We start from the raw sequence: 17,407 nt of genomic DNA, 5'->3' as shown, positions 1-17,407 counted from the left end.
AACCTCTAAATAAAATCGATTGATTTTGTTACTAAATGGCAATAAATTCCTATATCAAATCACCAGGGGGATTAATCTACAACTACCAAAATAATACAAATAATGCGAATCTAGACCACTAATCTATAGAAAAAGGATACAAAGGAACGGAGACTTACACACTTTGTTGCCGCCGGCCATGCCATACGAACGCCATAAAACACCCCGAAATCCGACTAATTTCACCAAATCTGAGCTGTGAAGAACCATTAAATGATGCGTTATTTCAGCATCTAATTTTACTTGCTGCTAGTTTTAATAAAAGTCTACTTTTTGCTTAAAATTTCTATATCTTTAAGCTACAAACCCAAGAGATGCGTGCATGGCGGCAGCGGATGATAGAAGCGAGAGAGCGACGAGTTACGGGTACCAACCCGCCACCTTATGCCGACCCTGCATACTTTATTTAGAAATAGCTTAGTTTGTATTGTCATCATTTTTAGAACCTATAAATATAATGTAATAGACAAGAGCGACAATAATTAATATAGTAATCGATGTAGTCATTATCTATCAAGTTAGTTGTAAGCTAGTTAGTCCCTGTTCTTAATAAATTTGTTTCTTAAAAAAGCAAATGCTGGTTGTTGTCCTATAACTGGTGCAGTCGGTAGTTCGGTCTTTCCAATATTGGACAAAAATCGCCATATTTAGGTCCGTTTCTACGGTTTGAAGACCGCTACAATCCCTGGAAGCTGAAAGAAGACCTGCAGAAACCTTCAAAGAACAAGAATCGTCGGAAGTACCTGCAGCGATCCAATTGAAGCAACCACCCGTTCAGAACCGGATTGAGAACAGCTATAGTTTGGGTCCTGGGAATACAAAAATCGATTCCTTTAGGACAAATGAAAATTTTGGCAAGAACCTTACTGTAAGTGATCGTTTTTCCTTACCATTATTTTGAAATCCTTTTGGTGATATATTTTTGCATTTATTTTCGAGTATTTTGGTATATTTTAATATTTACCAAGGTGTATTTTATTTTATTTAAATGCAATTTTAATTGAAGTTTTTACCATTTATTTTTATTTCTTTATGAAAAGAGGCTTTACCTTTTTATAACCTTTATTTTTACAATTTTTACAGTTAATAATTGTAAATTTTACTAGATTTTTGAATTTCTTTTATGTCTGAGCATAAAATAAGAGAACTCAACGAGTTCATAAATTTTTTGCAAACCGTTTCTCACGAAGAACTTAGACCTTTACCTTCAATTACTATCGAAAAAAAGAAAATGAGTCAAATAGATGTTGTATGTTAAGATATCAAGCTGACAATATCCCTACTTTTGATGACAATCCAAGACAACTCAATAGATTTATCACTGCTTGTGAGCATGTACTTCAAAACTTTCAAGATGCCACTAATTTAAATAATCCGATAAATTTAGCTTTAATTGATACAATTTTAATGAAACTGAGAGGTCGTGCAGCCGACCTCATATGCTCTAACTCAGATTTAAATTCATTATTAATTAAAGATGCACTTTTAATAGCTTTTTCAGATCAGCGTAGTATTGAATGTTTGATACAAGATTTAATTTTATTAAAAATACGTAGAAATGAAAATCCTGCTCAATTTGGTATGAGAGTGCAAGATGCTCGTTCACTCTTATTTTCAAAACTCAATACTTCCGTGGCAGATGAAAATGAACGTAAAATTAAGTTAGCACACTACGAAGATTTTGCCCTTAAAACATTTTTAAATGGATTACCTTACCAAATCCAACTTGTTGTTAGGCTAAGAAACCCTGACACTTTGGAAAAAGCAATTTCTTTAGTCGTAGAAGAAGAAAACTTTCTTTATTTTTCTCAAGGCAAGAATTTTCAACAAAACTATTCAAGACCGCTTACTTTACCACCCTTACCACCTCGAAATTTCCCACATTTTTCCAGGCATCAACCCCAACAACTACCATAGACAAATATTCCAACCTCTAATTTTCCATATAGAAATGCTCCTCAACCGACCCCATTACCTCAAAATATTTTCAGATCTAATGTACCACAAGGTATTGGATCAATTCCCCAAAATTTAAATCGTTTAAATTTTCCTCAATGCTGGCCACACAGCCCCACCTTTTTAGAAGTAGTAACAGCTCTACTTTTAGACAACCCTTTCTACCCCTAAGTAGACCAAATAATTTTAGTCCCCGAGCAAGCTCTATTATTCGAAGAAATCAACCTGAGCCTATCGATACAAGTTCTGGCAACACTATTATCCATAATAATTTGGAATCCGCTTACCCCGAATATTCAGAAAATACTTACTACGATCCTGATAATTATTCCAATGACCCCTATATTAATTTATATTACAATTATTCTGATTATGACAGTGAAATTTTGTCGCCACATGCACAATTAACTGGTGCGTTCCCAGAAATTCAATACGATGAACCTCATGATAGTTCATCACACCATCAAAGTCATCTAACTCATAGTTCCGATGAACCCTACAATAAATCGGAACAGCAAAATTTTCACGAAACCACAAACAACAAACCCGTAACATAATATACCTTAACAATATCAGATCAGATTTACCGTACGTTTACATCCCAGAAATACAAGCAAATTTTTTTATTGACACTGGAAGCTCGAGAAGCTTGATGAGTCCGCAACTAGCATACAAATGTTTCAGGAATCACATTTCAAATGAGATATTTAATATACAGACGGCACACGCCAATTCCTTTCACGATAAAGTTGCTAACATCCCTATTTTTAAAATATTTAACACCCGTGGCTCACACAAATTTTATTTATTTAGCTTCTCTCAAAAATATGATGGATTGATTGGTACTGATTTTTTAAAACAACTAAACGCTAAAATTGACCTAAAAAATAGTAAACTTTTTACACAAAACTCTGACATTCCAATAATTTTCGAAAACTCAAAAGAAATAACCAATAATAATTTTTTTCAAAACTCTTGTATAATCATTTCACCAAGATCGCAAGAAGTTATTAAACTACCTGTGACTATTGAATCTGGTTTAGGAATTTTTGATTACATAAATTTCGAAAATAGAGTAGAAATTCCAAAAGCATTAGTAAATATTTTTAACTTTTACGCTTATACTATGGTCACTAATTCTAACGAGACCCCGGTCGAAATCAACATAAATAAATCATTTAACGTTGAACCAATAAATTCTTTAGACGTAAATTTTTGTCAGAAAATGGAAAGTGAACAAAATCTTACTATCGAACATGACAATTTATTAAAAGAAAATCTGAAAAATTTACGCTTACAACACTGTAATAAAGAAGAAAAAGAAAAGCTCAGAAAATTATGCTTTAATTTAAAAACCCATTAACTTTTACAAACCAAATTCAACACAAAATAAACTTAACAGCCGAAAGCCCCGTTTTCACTAAAACTTACCGCTACCCCGAGATTCACAAAAAAGAAGTCAAGGAACAAGTTTCTAAAATGCTAGATCAATAAATTATTCGAAATTCAGTTTCTCCCTGGTCCAGTCCAATATGGATCTTTCCAAAAAAGCCTGATTCTTCTGGCAAACGCAAATGGAGAGTCGTTATAGATTTCAGGCGATTAAACGAGCGCACTGTAGGAGATAAATACCCCCTTTCCAATATTGCCGATATTCTGGACAAACTTGGTCGAAGTCAGTATTTTTCCACTTTAGATCTCGCCAATGGTCCACCAAATCGAGATGGATCCACATGATATTTCTAAAACCGCTTTTTCTACTGAGTCTGGACATTTTGAGTTTTGTCGAATGCCATTCGGTCTTAAAAACGCACCCTCCACTTTTCAGAGAGTGATGGATAACATCCTTCGTGGCCTCCAAAATAAAATCTGCGTAGTTTATCTCGATGACATAATAATATTTAGCACATCCCTTGAAGAACATCTTTCTCGTCTAAAACAAGTTTTTTCACGACTTCGTGAATCGAATTTTAAAGTTCAACTGGACAAATGCGAGTTTTTCAGGAAAGAAGTCCAATATCTCGGACATGTAGTTACATCCAATGGAGTCAAACTAAATCCAGATAAAATATCTGCTATCCAGAAATTTCCAATTCCTAAAAGTCCAAAAGAAATTAAAGCCTTTTTGGGTCTTCTAGGCTATTACAGACGTTTTATCAAAGACTTTGCAAAAATAACTAAGCCCATGACAGCTTGCTTAAAAAAAGATTCAAAAGTAGTTCATTCTCCTAAATTTATCCGATCTTTCGAGCATTGTAAACAACTGCTGATTAATGCCCCTATCCTTCAGTACCCCGATTTTGAACTTTCTTTCACAAGGCAACGTCCCAAATGACAAACCTGTAGCTTATGCCAGCCGTACACTTAATGATAGTGAATCCAAATATTCTACTATTGAGAAAGAACTTTTAGCAATAGTTTCGGCATGTAAATACTTCCGCCCTTATCTTTATGGAAAGAAATTTAAAATTTATAGCGATCATCGTCCTCTTTAGTTTAAAAGATTAACTGGCTTTTTAGTTTAAAAGAACCAAATAGTAAACTTATCAGATGGCGCCTGAAGCTTGAAGAGTTTGATTACGAAATAATCTGTAAAAAAGGTACTCAAAACACCAATGCCGATGCCCCTTCCAGAATTCAAATAAACGCTTCAGAAAACGAAAGCACCATTAACAATCCAGGCGAAGTCAACAACGACATTTTAGATTTTTTGCGTAATATGGCTGAAAATCCTCTCGAAAATCAACATACAATTTATTCCCGCCCTTATCTACCTGAATCGCCATACTTTAACCCGCAACCATCGACAAGCACCAACTATAACCCCAACCCGACCATAAACCTTAATGAAAACGAACAACGAAAGTCCCCAAAAATTAAAATTTTGCAAGATATTTTAATAAGACCAGCTAACAATAACACGAATTTAGAAGTCATAGACAATACCCCAACTTTAGCAACACCGCATTCATGCAGTGACCCTGATAATCTTAGTGAAGGAATTAAAATACTAGATGACATAATAAATAACAAACCACACCAAATGATCATCGCTAGACATTCCATAAACAAACTTGATGTTATACACAATAAGTTCGAACATCTAAAACTTCTTTTAGTAAAAATCCCTAAATCAAACGACCAATTAATATTTGATTTACTAAAAACCTACACCACCGAAAATAAAACCTTTTATCAATATTTTTATGACGATTCACTTTATTTAGAATTTAACAGAGTGTATTTAAAAAATTTCTATAGCTCTGGACTAAAACTAATTAAGTATACAAAAATAGTCACTAACATACGAGAATACGACCATAAAATATTATTAATAAAACACCAACATGAAGGCAAATGTAATCATAGAGAAATTAACGAAACTCTAGAATACCTTAAAAGAAATTACTATTGGCCCTCCATGAAAACAGATGTTACAAACTATATTAATGATTGCGAAACATGTCAACTCACTAAATATTTCAGAACAAAACCTTATGTTCCCCTGGTTCTAACCGAAACAGTCGGCAAACCTTTTGAGTTAATTTACATTGACGTATTTAAATTCGACAATCAAGACTTCCTAACATTAATTGACCCCTTTACAAAATTAGGATTCCAATTTTTGGAAAAACTGCTATCAAAATTTCTAATACTCTAATAAAATACTTTTCATTTTAGGCATCCCTCAAAAGATTATAATGGACAATGGTTCCGAATTTAAGAATGAAACTGTACAAGAATTACTAAAAGCGCACAAAATCAAAATACATTTTATTACACCACTTCATCATGAATCTAATTCACCTGTTGAAAGATTCCACTCGACTCTAATCGAACACCTGCGAATTCTTAGACACAAACATAAATCAGACAATATATCTTCTTTAATGAATTACGCAATAATTGCTTATAATAATTCTATACACTCAACAACAAAGTTTACTCCCTTCGAACTAACCCTTGGACATACTAATTGTAGAGATCCCTACGATATTATAGAATCCACATTCTATAATGATTACGTTAACAATCACAAGGAAAAAGTCAAACACATTTACCAAAAAGTGACAGAAAACATCGATCAAACAAAAAGAAAAATCGTAGAAAAGCATAACACTGGCGGACCAGAACAAACACAATTTAAAATAGGTCAAACTGTTTATATAGTTAACAACGCTAGAAACAAAAAAGACAATAAGTTCAAAGGCCCCTACGAAATACTACAACTACTGCAACATAATAAAGTTAAAGTAAAAAATAAACAATCTAAAAAGGTAACAACAATTCACGTTAAAGAATTAAGAAAACCCCCTGTTGTTACAGAATCCTCACCCTCGTTGGAAGAGAACTAGCCCTTCCCCAATTTTATAACCTCAACCAGAACCCTGGACTACTACCACTTAAACTCGGCAATGCCCAAAACACAGCAGACTATTGATCCTTTGTACAAATTTTTGACGTAAGTGACATAATCCAAGAAACCAAATACCTAGAACAGACTTTTATAAAACTAAAAGAATCAATTCATAAATTCTTTGACAATAACTCCTTTTTAAACTCCTATAATATTGTCAATTCGTTAAGTGCTAAAGTAAACTTACAAATTGAACAACTAAATCCCTTATTTAATAACCGAAACAAACGTGGACTTATTAACGGTTTAGGTTCCATTATAAAATCCATACTGGTACCAACTGGTAATCTCGCACAAGAAGATGCTGAAAAATATGACAAAGCTATTTTGAAAATCTCTAATAACCAAAATTCGCAAAAAACGTTTATAAAAGAGCAAATAACCGTATCTAAAAAATCTGTCGATTTCGAAAGCATAAGCAAAAATTTGTCACATAATCAACGTATTTTAGAAAATCGTGTAAAAAAACTAGAATTGGTGGTTAAACAAATGAATTTGAATAATACAAATACATACTCTTTCTTTTTAAGTGAAATACTTGTCTCTCAAGTGATAAATGCGTATCAAAATACATACGATATCTTGGATAACATCGAAATAGCGATTACATTTTCGAAACTAAATATATTTCACAGCTCAATAATCGACCCAAAAGAACTTCTAAATGAAATAAAATTAACTGGTCCTAACTTAAGTAAAACTAAGTTACCATTTGCGGCAACTTTAGAGAACATTTTACTATTCGAAAAAATTGTCGAAATTAAGGGTTATACAAAGGAAAACAAAATATTCTTTATAATAGAGGTACCTATAGTTGAACTTGAAAATTATGTACTATATCACCTCTACTCTTTGCCCGTACCCTTAAATTCCATTTACCAAATAATTATCCCTCAAAGTCAATACCTTATCCTAAATGAACACTCATATGTACTGTTCAATGCCAAATGTCAAGAGGTAGCTACAGAAATCTACCTCTGCAAAGAAAACAGTCCTCTGAGCGTATCCGAGGATCCGCCATGTGAAGTACAAATGATGTTGTATTCAAAACATTCCTCAAATTGTCGAGCCATTCAAACCGAGGTCAAGTCTTTGAAAATCCAGAAGCTGGAACAAGAAAAATGGATAATTGTTTCACCCCAAAAAACCGTAGCTGTCCAACAATGTGGCCAGAATAAAGAAAATATCCCAATCTAAGGCACCCTTGTCCTTGAGTTAAACCCTAGCTGCACCATACAAATTCAGGACTTTTTTCACAACATTGAATTACCTAAGCTGACCTTAGACTTAAATATTCGCTCTAATGCTATTGATTTACAGCCCTTTGAACTCAATAGCTTAAACTTCAATGAACTTAAGAACATTCAAACCATGATGGACATCCAAGCTAAGAAAATGGAAGAAACCAGCCAAGGACCTGTCCATATAACATGTATGGTTGTTAGCGTATAGACCATCATCCTGTATATCCTGATGACTACTGTAGCCGCCTTCCTGTTGCTAAGAAAGACAAGAAAATTAATCCAGACCAAAAGAAAAATCCCAACCAAACCACCACCACGACCAGTGACGACGAAGAAACCCTACAGAATCCGAGCCATATTGTCATATAATTCACCCCTGGGCTCATTTTTTAGGCGGGATGAGTTACGTGTACCAACCCGCCACCTTATGCCGACCCTGCATACTTTATTTAGAAATAGCTTAGTTTGTATTGTCATCATTTTTAGAACCTATAAATATAATGTAATAGACAAGAGCGACAATAATTAATATAGTAATCGATGTAGTCATTATCTATCAATCAAGATAGTTGTAAGTTAGTTAGTCCCTGTTCTCAATAAATTTGTTTTTAAAAAAGCAAATGCTAGTTGTTGTCCTATAACTGACGTAAATTTCGTCACAAGCACACATTTCGAGGCGACGTTGCCGCTACATACAAATTTTTTTGAAACGTAGTGAACAAATATTGAGTCATTGATACAGAATGCTGCTTTATATCCCTTATCTTTCTTTAGCTCTCGTGTTTTTTAAGAAGCATTCTTTTTCGCAGTGGTCCTCATTTATGTAAACTTTGTGGTCATTACCTGTGAAACCGCACTGACTCAGTATTAGAATTAGTTTAAATATCGTTACTCTTGTGCAATAATTGTTTATAAAATACAAATTAAGAATTTTTACTCTCTATACAATACTCTTTTTTATTCCTTTTATTGCGAATCGAAAGAAAAAAATCACAGAAATATCGAACGAACATCAAAGATTTTACTGAAAATACAGAAGTCCAATTGTAGACTTATTTATTGGTTTAAAAACAAAGCACCCATAAATTTGATGCTATTTTAAAAGATGTACCACGATATACCTTTTCCTATTCTAAGAAATGCCACTTCTACAATGAGGTTTAAAATACAGTAATGAATGTGTAAATATTCCATTTAAACTGATTAATCATCTACTTCAAAGACATATTCTTTGGAAACCACCTTCTTGAAAATATTTTAAACGTGTCCTAATGTACTCCCAAATTTTCAATATTTAGCTACTATACATTGCAAATAACTACTCGACCAACACTCTCTGAAGGGCTACACTGCATGACTCAACAATAGTTTAATCTAGCTTAAATAATAGGATTATAAAATATAAAAAGTTTTATTGTGTATAATATTAACTTAGAGCATACCAACATGATGTTAATAAATAAAATAAAATCTTCGTCAAGACTAACAAATGACTCAAAATTATAAGAACGCTATTAGATATTACTGAAGAAATTTCGGAGCCCTTATAAAAGACTTAATTTTTCATGTATAAAAGGGATTGATCTAATTTTCCACGAAAAGCTTAAAACATGGCATGAGGAAGATGGATGAATGTGAAAGTTTATAAAACAGTAATGACCGAAAAAGGGGATCCAGGGCGTTCTTGATTAAAGTTTTATTAAGAAAAGTTGACTTTTGAAGTGTATGAATAAGCACTAAAGTATAGATCATTTTATTCTTTTTTTTACAGGAAGTTTACTGTGGAATAGAAACCATCTGCACCGTCGATGGTCTACACTTTCATTGCATGTACAATGCCAGGGTCAAAGCATTCAACAGTTCTGGTGAAGGGGAGTATAGTGAACTTATAGGTCTTCAAACTGCTGAGGGTAAGTTTAAAAAATCTACATAAATATATTACAGCAATATAGATTCTGATCAAATCTTTGTCGTTGATTGTTCACCGTTTTTTTCTGGATTCTGTTCAATTTATTTCGTGTAAAAGTTCTTCTGAATCGATAAAAAATTATCTTGGGGTGACAAAACGGGCAAACTATACCTGGCCATCTAATAATAATAATAAACTAAAACATTACAAATATTAACATTAAATTATGGTAGGTGAATACAATATGCCCACCCTAAAAAGTTCTTTTTTATAAACAAGTAAATGTAATATTATAAAAAATGAAAATTAGAGTACAGGGTGTCCCAAATTCGAGGATGACCATTAGGATCTCGGAAACCGTAAGGGTTACGGGGTCGGTTAAATTGAACCCAAGTTGCGCAATTTGGAGCTTAATAAAAGGACATTTAAAAAAATATAATATTGCGGATACTTTCGGAGATATCCAAAAAAAAACGAAATTTGTTATAATCGTCTTTAGCTTCTACCAACTTTATTTAAAGAGATATCGGAAAACTAAAAACAGTTTTTCATTGCTACTTTTTATGCTCTACAACATGATGCAAAAAAAATAATCCGACGTTTTGTTTTTTTCGATCATCATTAACTTTATTTTTTCTTATGGGCGCCATATTGGATTTTCTCATTTTTAAAAAGTATAATTATGAACTTTTGTCTTTCATATCCAGTTTTTCTAATTACAGTTAGGTAATAGGGAAAGTTGTAGGCCATTTAGTTACCAATTAAGTGCCGCTTTCAGAACGATTTTATTTTTTTCCGATTTTGAAATATTTTGAAAAAATTAAAAAGTTGCATTATGGAAAAAGGGCTGTATTTTTTTTATTTCAACGTATTTTTAAAATCTGTAAAAACATTATTAGGACAACTTTTTAAGGACAACACATACCTGAATTCAGTTTTTGTTTTCGACGTTTCGGTTCTGAGTTTCCATCCTCAACTTCTTTTTTTCTTATGGCGGCCATTTTGTTTTTTTGCTGAATTAAAAAGATTTTTTTCTTCCCTTTAAAATGATGTATAACACTTTATAAAAATATTTTGTGTTTAAGTCAAAAAATTAGATAGTTTATTTTTCGCTGAGTTGGCCATGACTTTTATTGGCATTTTGTCATACACACAATTTTTATTAACTTACTAACTTGCTAACTTATACTTTTACGTAATTTCTAACTAAAACAATTAACTACTTGTAACAATAATATTACATTAAACTATTCAAAATGACGGCCATTTTTGTTAAAACATTTTTCACATTTCTTTAAAACACTTCTAGTTACCTTGCGCAGGGTGTTTCTATTTATATTATTTAAGACATTCCGAACCCTATCCTCTAGTTGTTCGAGTGTCGCAGGAGGTTCAAATTCGTAAACTTCATTTTTAACATATCTCCAAAGATAAAAATCCAGGGGTGTAATATCTGGAGACCTAGCTGGCCAATTTACAGCACCGCGGTTCGCGATAAGTTTATTATTAAATGCTTGCGTTTACAAGTTTTGAACGTCCCGAGTATTATGTGCGGGACACCCGTCCTGTTGAAACCACACATCACTCCATATTTGTTTTTCAGGTATTATAGCTCTCATGGCAGGTAATATCTGCTCTTCCAAAAGATTTAAATATCTTTGACCCGTCAGTGTTTGGTTATAAATAAAGGGCCCAATAAGGTGATTATCTAAAAACAATTATAGCATTTTACTTGAAAATTATTTTGTGGAGTGGGTAATTAACTTACCGTACATACCACACCATACATTAAATCCAAATCTTACTTGTAGTCTACGTTCAGCTACTTCATGAGGATTCTCAGTAGCCCAAAAGTGACGATTATGCCTGTTAAATACTCCGCAGTTGCTAAAAAACGTTTCGTCGGTCCAAATAATTTTCCTGCTGTAATTAGGTATTTCTTGACATTGCCAAACCAGTTTGAAAATTCTAATAGTCTTGGGTAGTCCTTAAATCTCTTGTATCCCTTAAACCTTGAACAATAGTAGGCTTATATGGATGATATTTATTTTTTTTAAGGACTCTTTGAATGGTAGTCCTTGGTATATTCATATCAGTTGCAGCTTTTCGGGTCGATGTTTTCGGGTTGGCATTAAAATGATATAAAATGTTTTCATCGCGAGCTTCATTGTCCCTTTGATAATTTTCTGGCGTCGGTATTTCAAAACTTCCATGAGTTCTAAGGTTCATGACAAGCCTAGCGAATAGTCTTGGACCTGGCTGTTGTCTCTCAGGATACAGTTCCAAATACCTAGCGATTGCAAGATTTGCATTTCTATTACATGTAATATAACATTCCAATATGTCAAATTGTTCTTCACTGGTATATCGCATGGCTATTTTCGGAAATTAAAAATTTAAACAAAACTCACTAAAGACAAACGAAAACAACTAGATACGAAAAAACTATTTAACACTAACAAAAACAAGAACAAAAAATTAACAAGATAAGAACTACTAAACAAGATAAAAAGTTAAATCAAATAAATAATATTTCGCAAAACTGTCAGTAAATGACGCTAAGTCATTAAGCAATAATAATTGTTTATATGACAAATCGCCTCCGTAGTCATGGCCTCTGCATTCATGGCCAACTCCGCGAAAAATGAACTTTGTAACTTTTTGACATAAGAATGAAATATTTTCATAAAGTGTTATACATCATTTTAAAGGGAAAAAAAAGATCTTTTTAATTCAGCAAAAAAACAAAATGGCCGCCATAAGAAAAAAAGAAGTTGAGGATGAAATCTCAGAACCGAAACGTCAAAAACAAAAACTGAATTCAGGTATGCGTTGTCCTTAAAAAGTTGTCCTAATAATGTTTTTACAGATTTTAAAAATACGTTGAAATAAAAAAAATACAGCCTTTTTTCAAAAATGCAACCTTTTGATTTTTTCCAAATATTTCAAAATCGGAAAAAGATAAAATCGTTTTGAAAGCGGCACTTAATTGGTAACTAAATGCACTACAACTTTCCCCATTTAACCAATTTTCTATCTCTTATAGTTTCCAAGATATCCATACATGTACACCCAATTTGGGCCACACTGTATATATTTTTTATATATTTTGTTAAATGTATAAAAAATAAATAAGTTTAATAAGACTTATTTTAATATTTGAGCTAAAAAATAGTTCTGATGTAAATTCCTTGCTAGACTTCTAGATTAAAGAATTACGTGTCTACGTTTTATTTAGATCATAGACACTCTGTAAAATCTAGTCAACCATGTAAATTAACTGATCCAGTAATTATCCAAACTAGTAGATTACTTGTAACATTTGGAATTTTTTTTAGTGGCTTGGTTTACATTCGATCCAATACTATCTGGACCTGGTCTACAATATTCAGAAGATAACGGAACTGTGACGGGTGAAGGATGGGAGCACAGGGTAGCACTAGGCAGTGTAGGATTTAGCAGGGGCGTTCACTACTGGGAGTTTACTATAGACAAATATGATGCGGATACAGATCCAGCTTTTGGAATTGCCCGGATAGATGTAACTAGAGATAAAATGCTTGGTAAGTAATGTTTTTTACAGTTTTACTTTAGGCAATGGCTTGTATTGGATCTGTTTCTGTTAGATATAAATTAGAGATATATAATATAGTTTTTTTTTTTTTTTTAATTATTGATGACGCATGGCTTTAGGTGACATATTCGACAAAAACAACAAAAAAGGCCTAAGCTAACGAAGGAAAAATCAGTTTTTATTTTTTTAATATAAATTAAAATTACCTAAACGCAAAATGAATTAAAAATACAACTCCAAGACATGTAATAAAATTAATTAAAATTGTTTACCAGATTTATTACGTTAAGTAAAGGAATATAATTTCAAAATTCACAACTAGCAAGCCACACTTTAACAGCAAAAGTACAAAAATTAAGGATTTATTGTTCTTTATTATAATTCGAACTATAATTTTTCTAAGATTCCTAAAATAGGTGAGTTACTTATATATATTGAATTTCGAACTAAAATTATGACAAATGTGTTGTATTTGTTATTATTTTGATTACAAAGTTTTTTTATTTACCGAATACATTGGCACAAAAGTTCAAACCCTAGTATAATGATAGCCTAGTAACCTGATACAAGTATTAGGCTGAAACAAGTATCAGTAGGGCCAACAAGTTCTCTGTGGATATTCATAAATAATAGATATTCTTAAAGTTCTGCAAATTGTAATGTTCGGGAAAGACGTACTTTGGGAGTTCATTCTACAGACTTGCACTTTTTCATAAAAAGTACATAGTTCCGATAAAGCGACGTTCTAGGCATCTGCAGATGTACTCGATAATTATGAGCCACATCTGGCTGTCGAGTAGATCTTAGGTATATAGCTAGAGGTAGAATAATATGAGCCAGTTCGAAAGAGCATTTACCGTGATCGTATTAATAAAGGTCCGCCACCCTCCTTCTATGCGCCAAACTGTCCAAGGTTTTAGTTATCTCTGGATCTCTTATAAAATAACTCTAGCAACTCTAAAATTCGACATTTCAGTACAACGATTCTCCTTGCTTTTTGCCGTCGTGGTCAACTGTTTTTTACCGCAAGAGCCCATTTTTCAATATTAGGGAATTCCATTGAACTCAATATAACTTGAGATTGAGCGATTACTTGGCAAGTTCTTTGCAAGTTGCCTTCTTTCCTTTCTTTATCTAGGTTAGAACTACCTGGATATCAAGATCTTTCTCTTGGGCTCTTAGAAGATCGTTATTTTGCCAAGTACCACGAACGATGGTGGTTCTTAAAACAGATTAGCATCTTTTACCTCATCCCGCTGAGAAGGCTTGTAGTTCTCTGGACAGAGTCTACTTGCTACGGCTTGCTGAATATAGGTCTCGTCGCATCAACCTTGCTTAGTTTTCCGGGAGTGAAACAAGCGCTTTCTGAAGGGTGTCTTTTTATGTAACCTGTTTTGTCACATTTCCAACACACCAACTTTCGATCCTGACGACTACGTCATTCAATCGCTTCTTCAATCATCCGCCGGCAGATTTCTTAAGGTCATCGTTTTCTGGAATCATTTCCTTGATACCAGTCTGTCCCTTGTTTTTAGCAACTTCGACTTCAAGATTCTGTGTTAGTGTAACTTTACTAGCTGACGTGGATGTGCCAGTAATAAGTACTAAAACAAAGGTAAGGACACAAAGTCACGGTCTCATCCAATCTATATAATTTATTAAAAAAGCTTAAAAGCTACACGTGTTTCGCTCCTGTCGGAGCATCATCAGGCCTAGACCTACACAGATCACATTACAACTGAGTTGTACAACTGAGTTGTAATGTGATCTGTGTAGGATCTGCTGAAGGTCTATGGGACAGCTCATCCAAAGTGTAGATGTCCAATGTTACGATTTTGTTTCAAACTTCTTGTCCTTCATCAATGAAAGAATCCACTTTTATGAGTGCGGTAGAATTTTATTTTAGTTTTGCAGAATTTTCCCGCAGTTGAGCTATCAGGTTGGAGGAATTTTCTTTCATCTTTGTACTATGTTCCAACAAACCATTTTTCAACCCTTGCAACAATTGACCGATATCGCTTGCACCAGCCAAAACAAAGTTGTCTGGGTCATTGGCTTCCTCAAGTAATATGTCACGAAAGTAAATATTTTCTGTAAATTAAAATATATATAAAGGAAATTTGTTGGAAAGAATAAGTATTGATGGCAATATATTTTAACCTAGTGGAGTACGTTGTGACATTTAGTTGTTTTCTCAAGTTGGGCCCGTATTAGAATTCGAATTTCCCGCGCGTAGTTGAATTCAAATTTGGCGCCGGCTTTGACCACGCTTTCAAATCTGATTGGTTAAACGGGTTGCCAATAGAGTTAAGGCTTAGAAATGTCAAAATCAGTTCGAATTATTGCACCTTCAATAGAGGGCCAAAATTTCTTCCCGTTAACAAGGCAACCCGTATTTTTCTACATTTGAGTTCTGTGTTCAGCAGTGAACAGAAGAAGATTTGAGTAATGATGATCAAGTTTTACATTTGCGGGACTCCATTTACTTATCCTTTTATACCACTCCTGCAAGTCCACTTGATTTCCTGTCGTATCGTAGTCCCTTTCCTCCAGTTCCTTTTTCAGCTCAGTAACTTTTAAATCCAACTTTTTTCAGAGATGTCGTCTACTTTCGTCATTCCGGTATGAGGAGGAACGGCTGATATTCGCGGCGTTGCCAATATCGCTACTATATTGATAGTTGATTTAGAAATAGACTTTTGTTGGAAAAATATTTGAATAAATAAATTGGGTTTTTCTTGTATGGATCTTTGCCTCTTTCCTAACCTACAAGATAGGCTTACGTTTATGTTTTGTTAATTTTATGGTAGACACAGTCTTTGTAATTTTGAATTGAGATCGCTATAAAAAAAGTCATAATCAATTATCTTTTTTAGGTAAAGACGATAAAGGTTGGGCTATGTATATCGACCGACAACGCTCATGGTTTCAACACGCAGGCGCACACGAACAACGTGTAGAAGGGGGCATTCACATCGGATCTACAATTGGAGTTCTACTGGACCTAAATCATCACACCTTACAGTTTTATGTAAACGAAGAGCCCCAAGGAGTTATAGCTTTTAGGGATTTATATGGGGTCTTTTATCCGGCCGTTAGTATCAATAGAGGTGTCAGTGTAACCGTACATACTGCCCTGGATCCGCCATCTGATTCGGATGAAACTTAAAATTAAGGGACGTTAATATTTTTTGGTATAAACGTACTTGATCGATTAAGTAAAGCACAGGCTCCCGAGATTGCAGAGTTGGACTAGATATAAAACAAACATTTTTAATGTGAATTCGTCTAGCACTTAAAATAAATGTTAAAACAAAAGTTAAATTAATATAAATTTGATGTGATAATATTCGATTCTCGGGAATCAATAATATTTATTTAATAAAATATAGTCAAGCTTAATAAATCACATAATAATACGTATATGTTTATATATTCATCTTGTCATAGTAAATCTGACTACGCTTTGTACCGTACTGGGACTACTTGCATATCTTTTCATCACATTTCCTAATGTACCGCTGTACATTGTAACTTGAAAACTTCACAATATAAAAATTACATTGTAACGAGCAATTAAGAGGCAACCCATTGCTGGTATAAAAATTCTAAACCCTCTTCTGTACATGGTACCCCTTAAACATATAAACAAAAATAAAGGGAAGCTATTATGTAACAAGGGCCATCGTTCTTTGAAGTCCCTGTCGACATCAGTGTTATTAAATGGAGATTTATTGTCTTCCGAATCCTCACATCATTGGCACTTAAAATCAGCGTCTTTGCTGTCTTTATCACGAGACCCACAAATCCATGAGCGACATTTCGTGTATTGTATTTAGATACACTTACTCAGATACTCTTTTAGAAGAAGGTCTTGGTTCTTTGCTGTACTCTGAGATTCCTCAGGAATGTTTGGAGGATTTTTAGAAATATTAGGGTTTGTAACAGTGCGAGTCACATCACTTTTATGTTCGACCTATTTCTACTGTTACGTTTTTTTTCAACCCTCAGATGATTTCACAGTGTGCATTCAACAAATAAACCAAGCTGTTGTCTAATACTATTTTGATGATTGCATCTTTTAATCTATCAGTAATGCGCTTTAAAACTTCATCGGGATTTGCAAGATGCAACGCAGTTGCTCTAAATCCTGATTTTATATTCCCTGCCACTTTTTGACTTACCCCTTTCCACAATCTATCCAATAGATTCAGAAATTATTCTTTCATAATGCAGCTTTGGAAACGAGACTCCTTTCTCTACTAATC

At 33.5% G+C, this 17,407-nt stretch overlaps 1 protein-coding gene across 1 annotated transcript in view; it reads left to right on the top strand.

Moving 5' to 3' along the window:
* Positions 1-16,558, top strand: part of LOC126739177 (E3 ubiquitin-protein ligase TRIM9) — a 390,452-nt gene extending 373,894 nt beyond the window's left edge. Inside the window, exons 7-9 of the mRNA XM_050444744.1 lie at positions 9,428-9,566; positions 12,904-13,128; positions 16,016-16,558. Coding sequence (XP_050300701.1) covers positions 9,428-9,566; positions 12,904-13,128; positions 16,016-16,308 — 657 coding nt within the window. The 3' untranslated portion in view covers positions 16,309-16,558. The remainder of the gene's footprint in view (positions 1-9,427; positions 9,567-12,903; positions 13,129-16,015) is intronic.
* Positions 16,559-17,407: the final 849 nt, after the last annotated feature.

This window comes from Anthonomus grandis, chromosome 8 (genome assembly GCF_022605725.1).
Source record: "Anthonomus grandis grandis chromosome 8, icAntGran1.3, whole genome shotgun sequence".
Classification (NCBI taxonomy): Eukaryota; Metazoa; Arthropoda; class Insecta; order Coleoptera; family Curculionidae; genus Anthonomus; species Anthonomus grandis.
The sequence above is the reverse complement of the archived record's forward strand: the minus strand, read 5'-3'. Positions and strand labels throughout refer to the sequence as shown.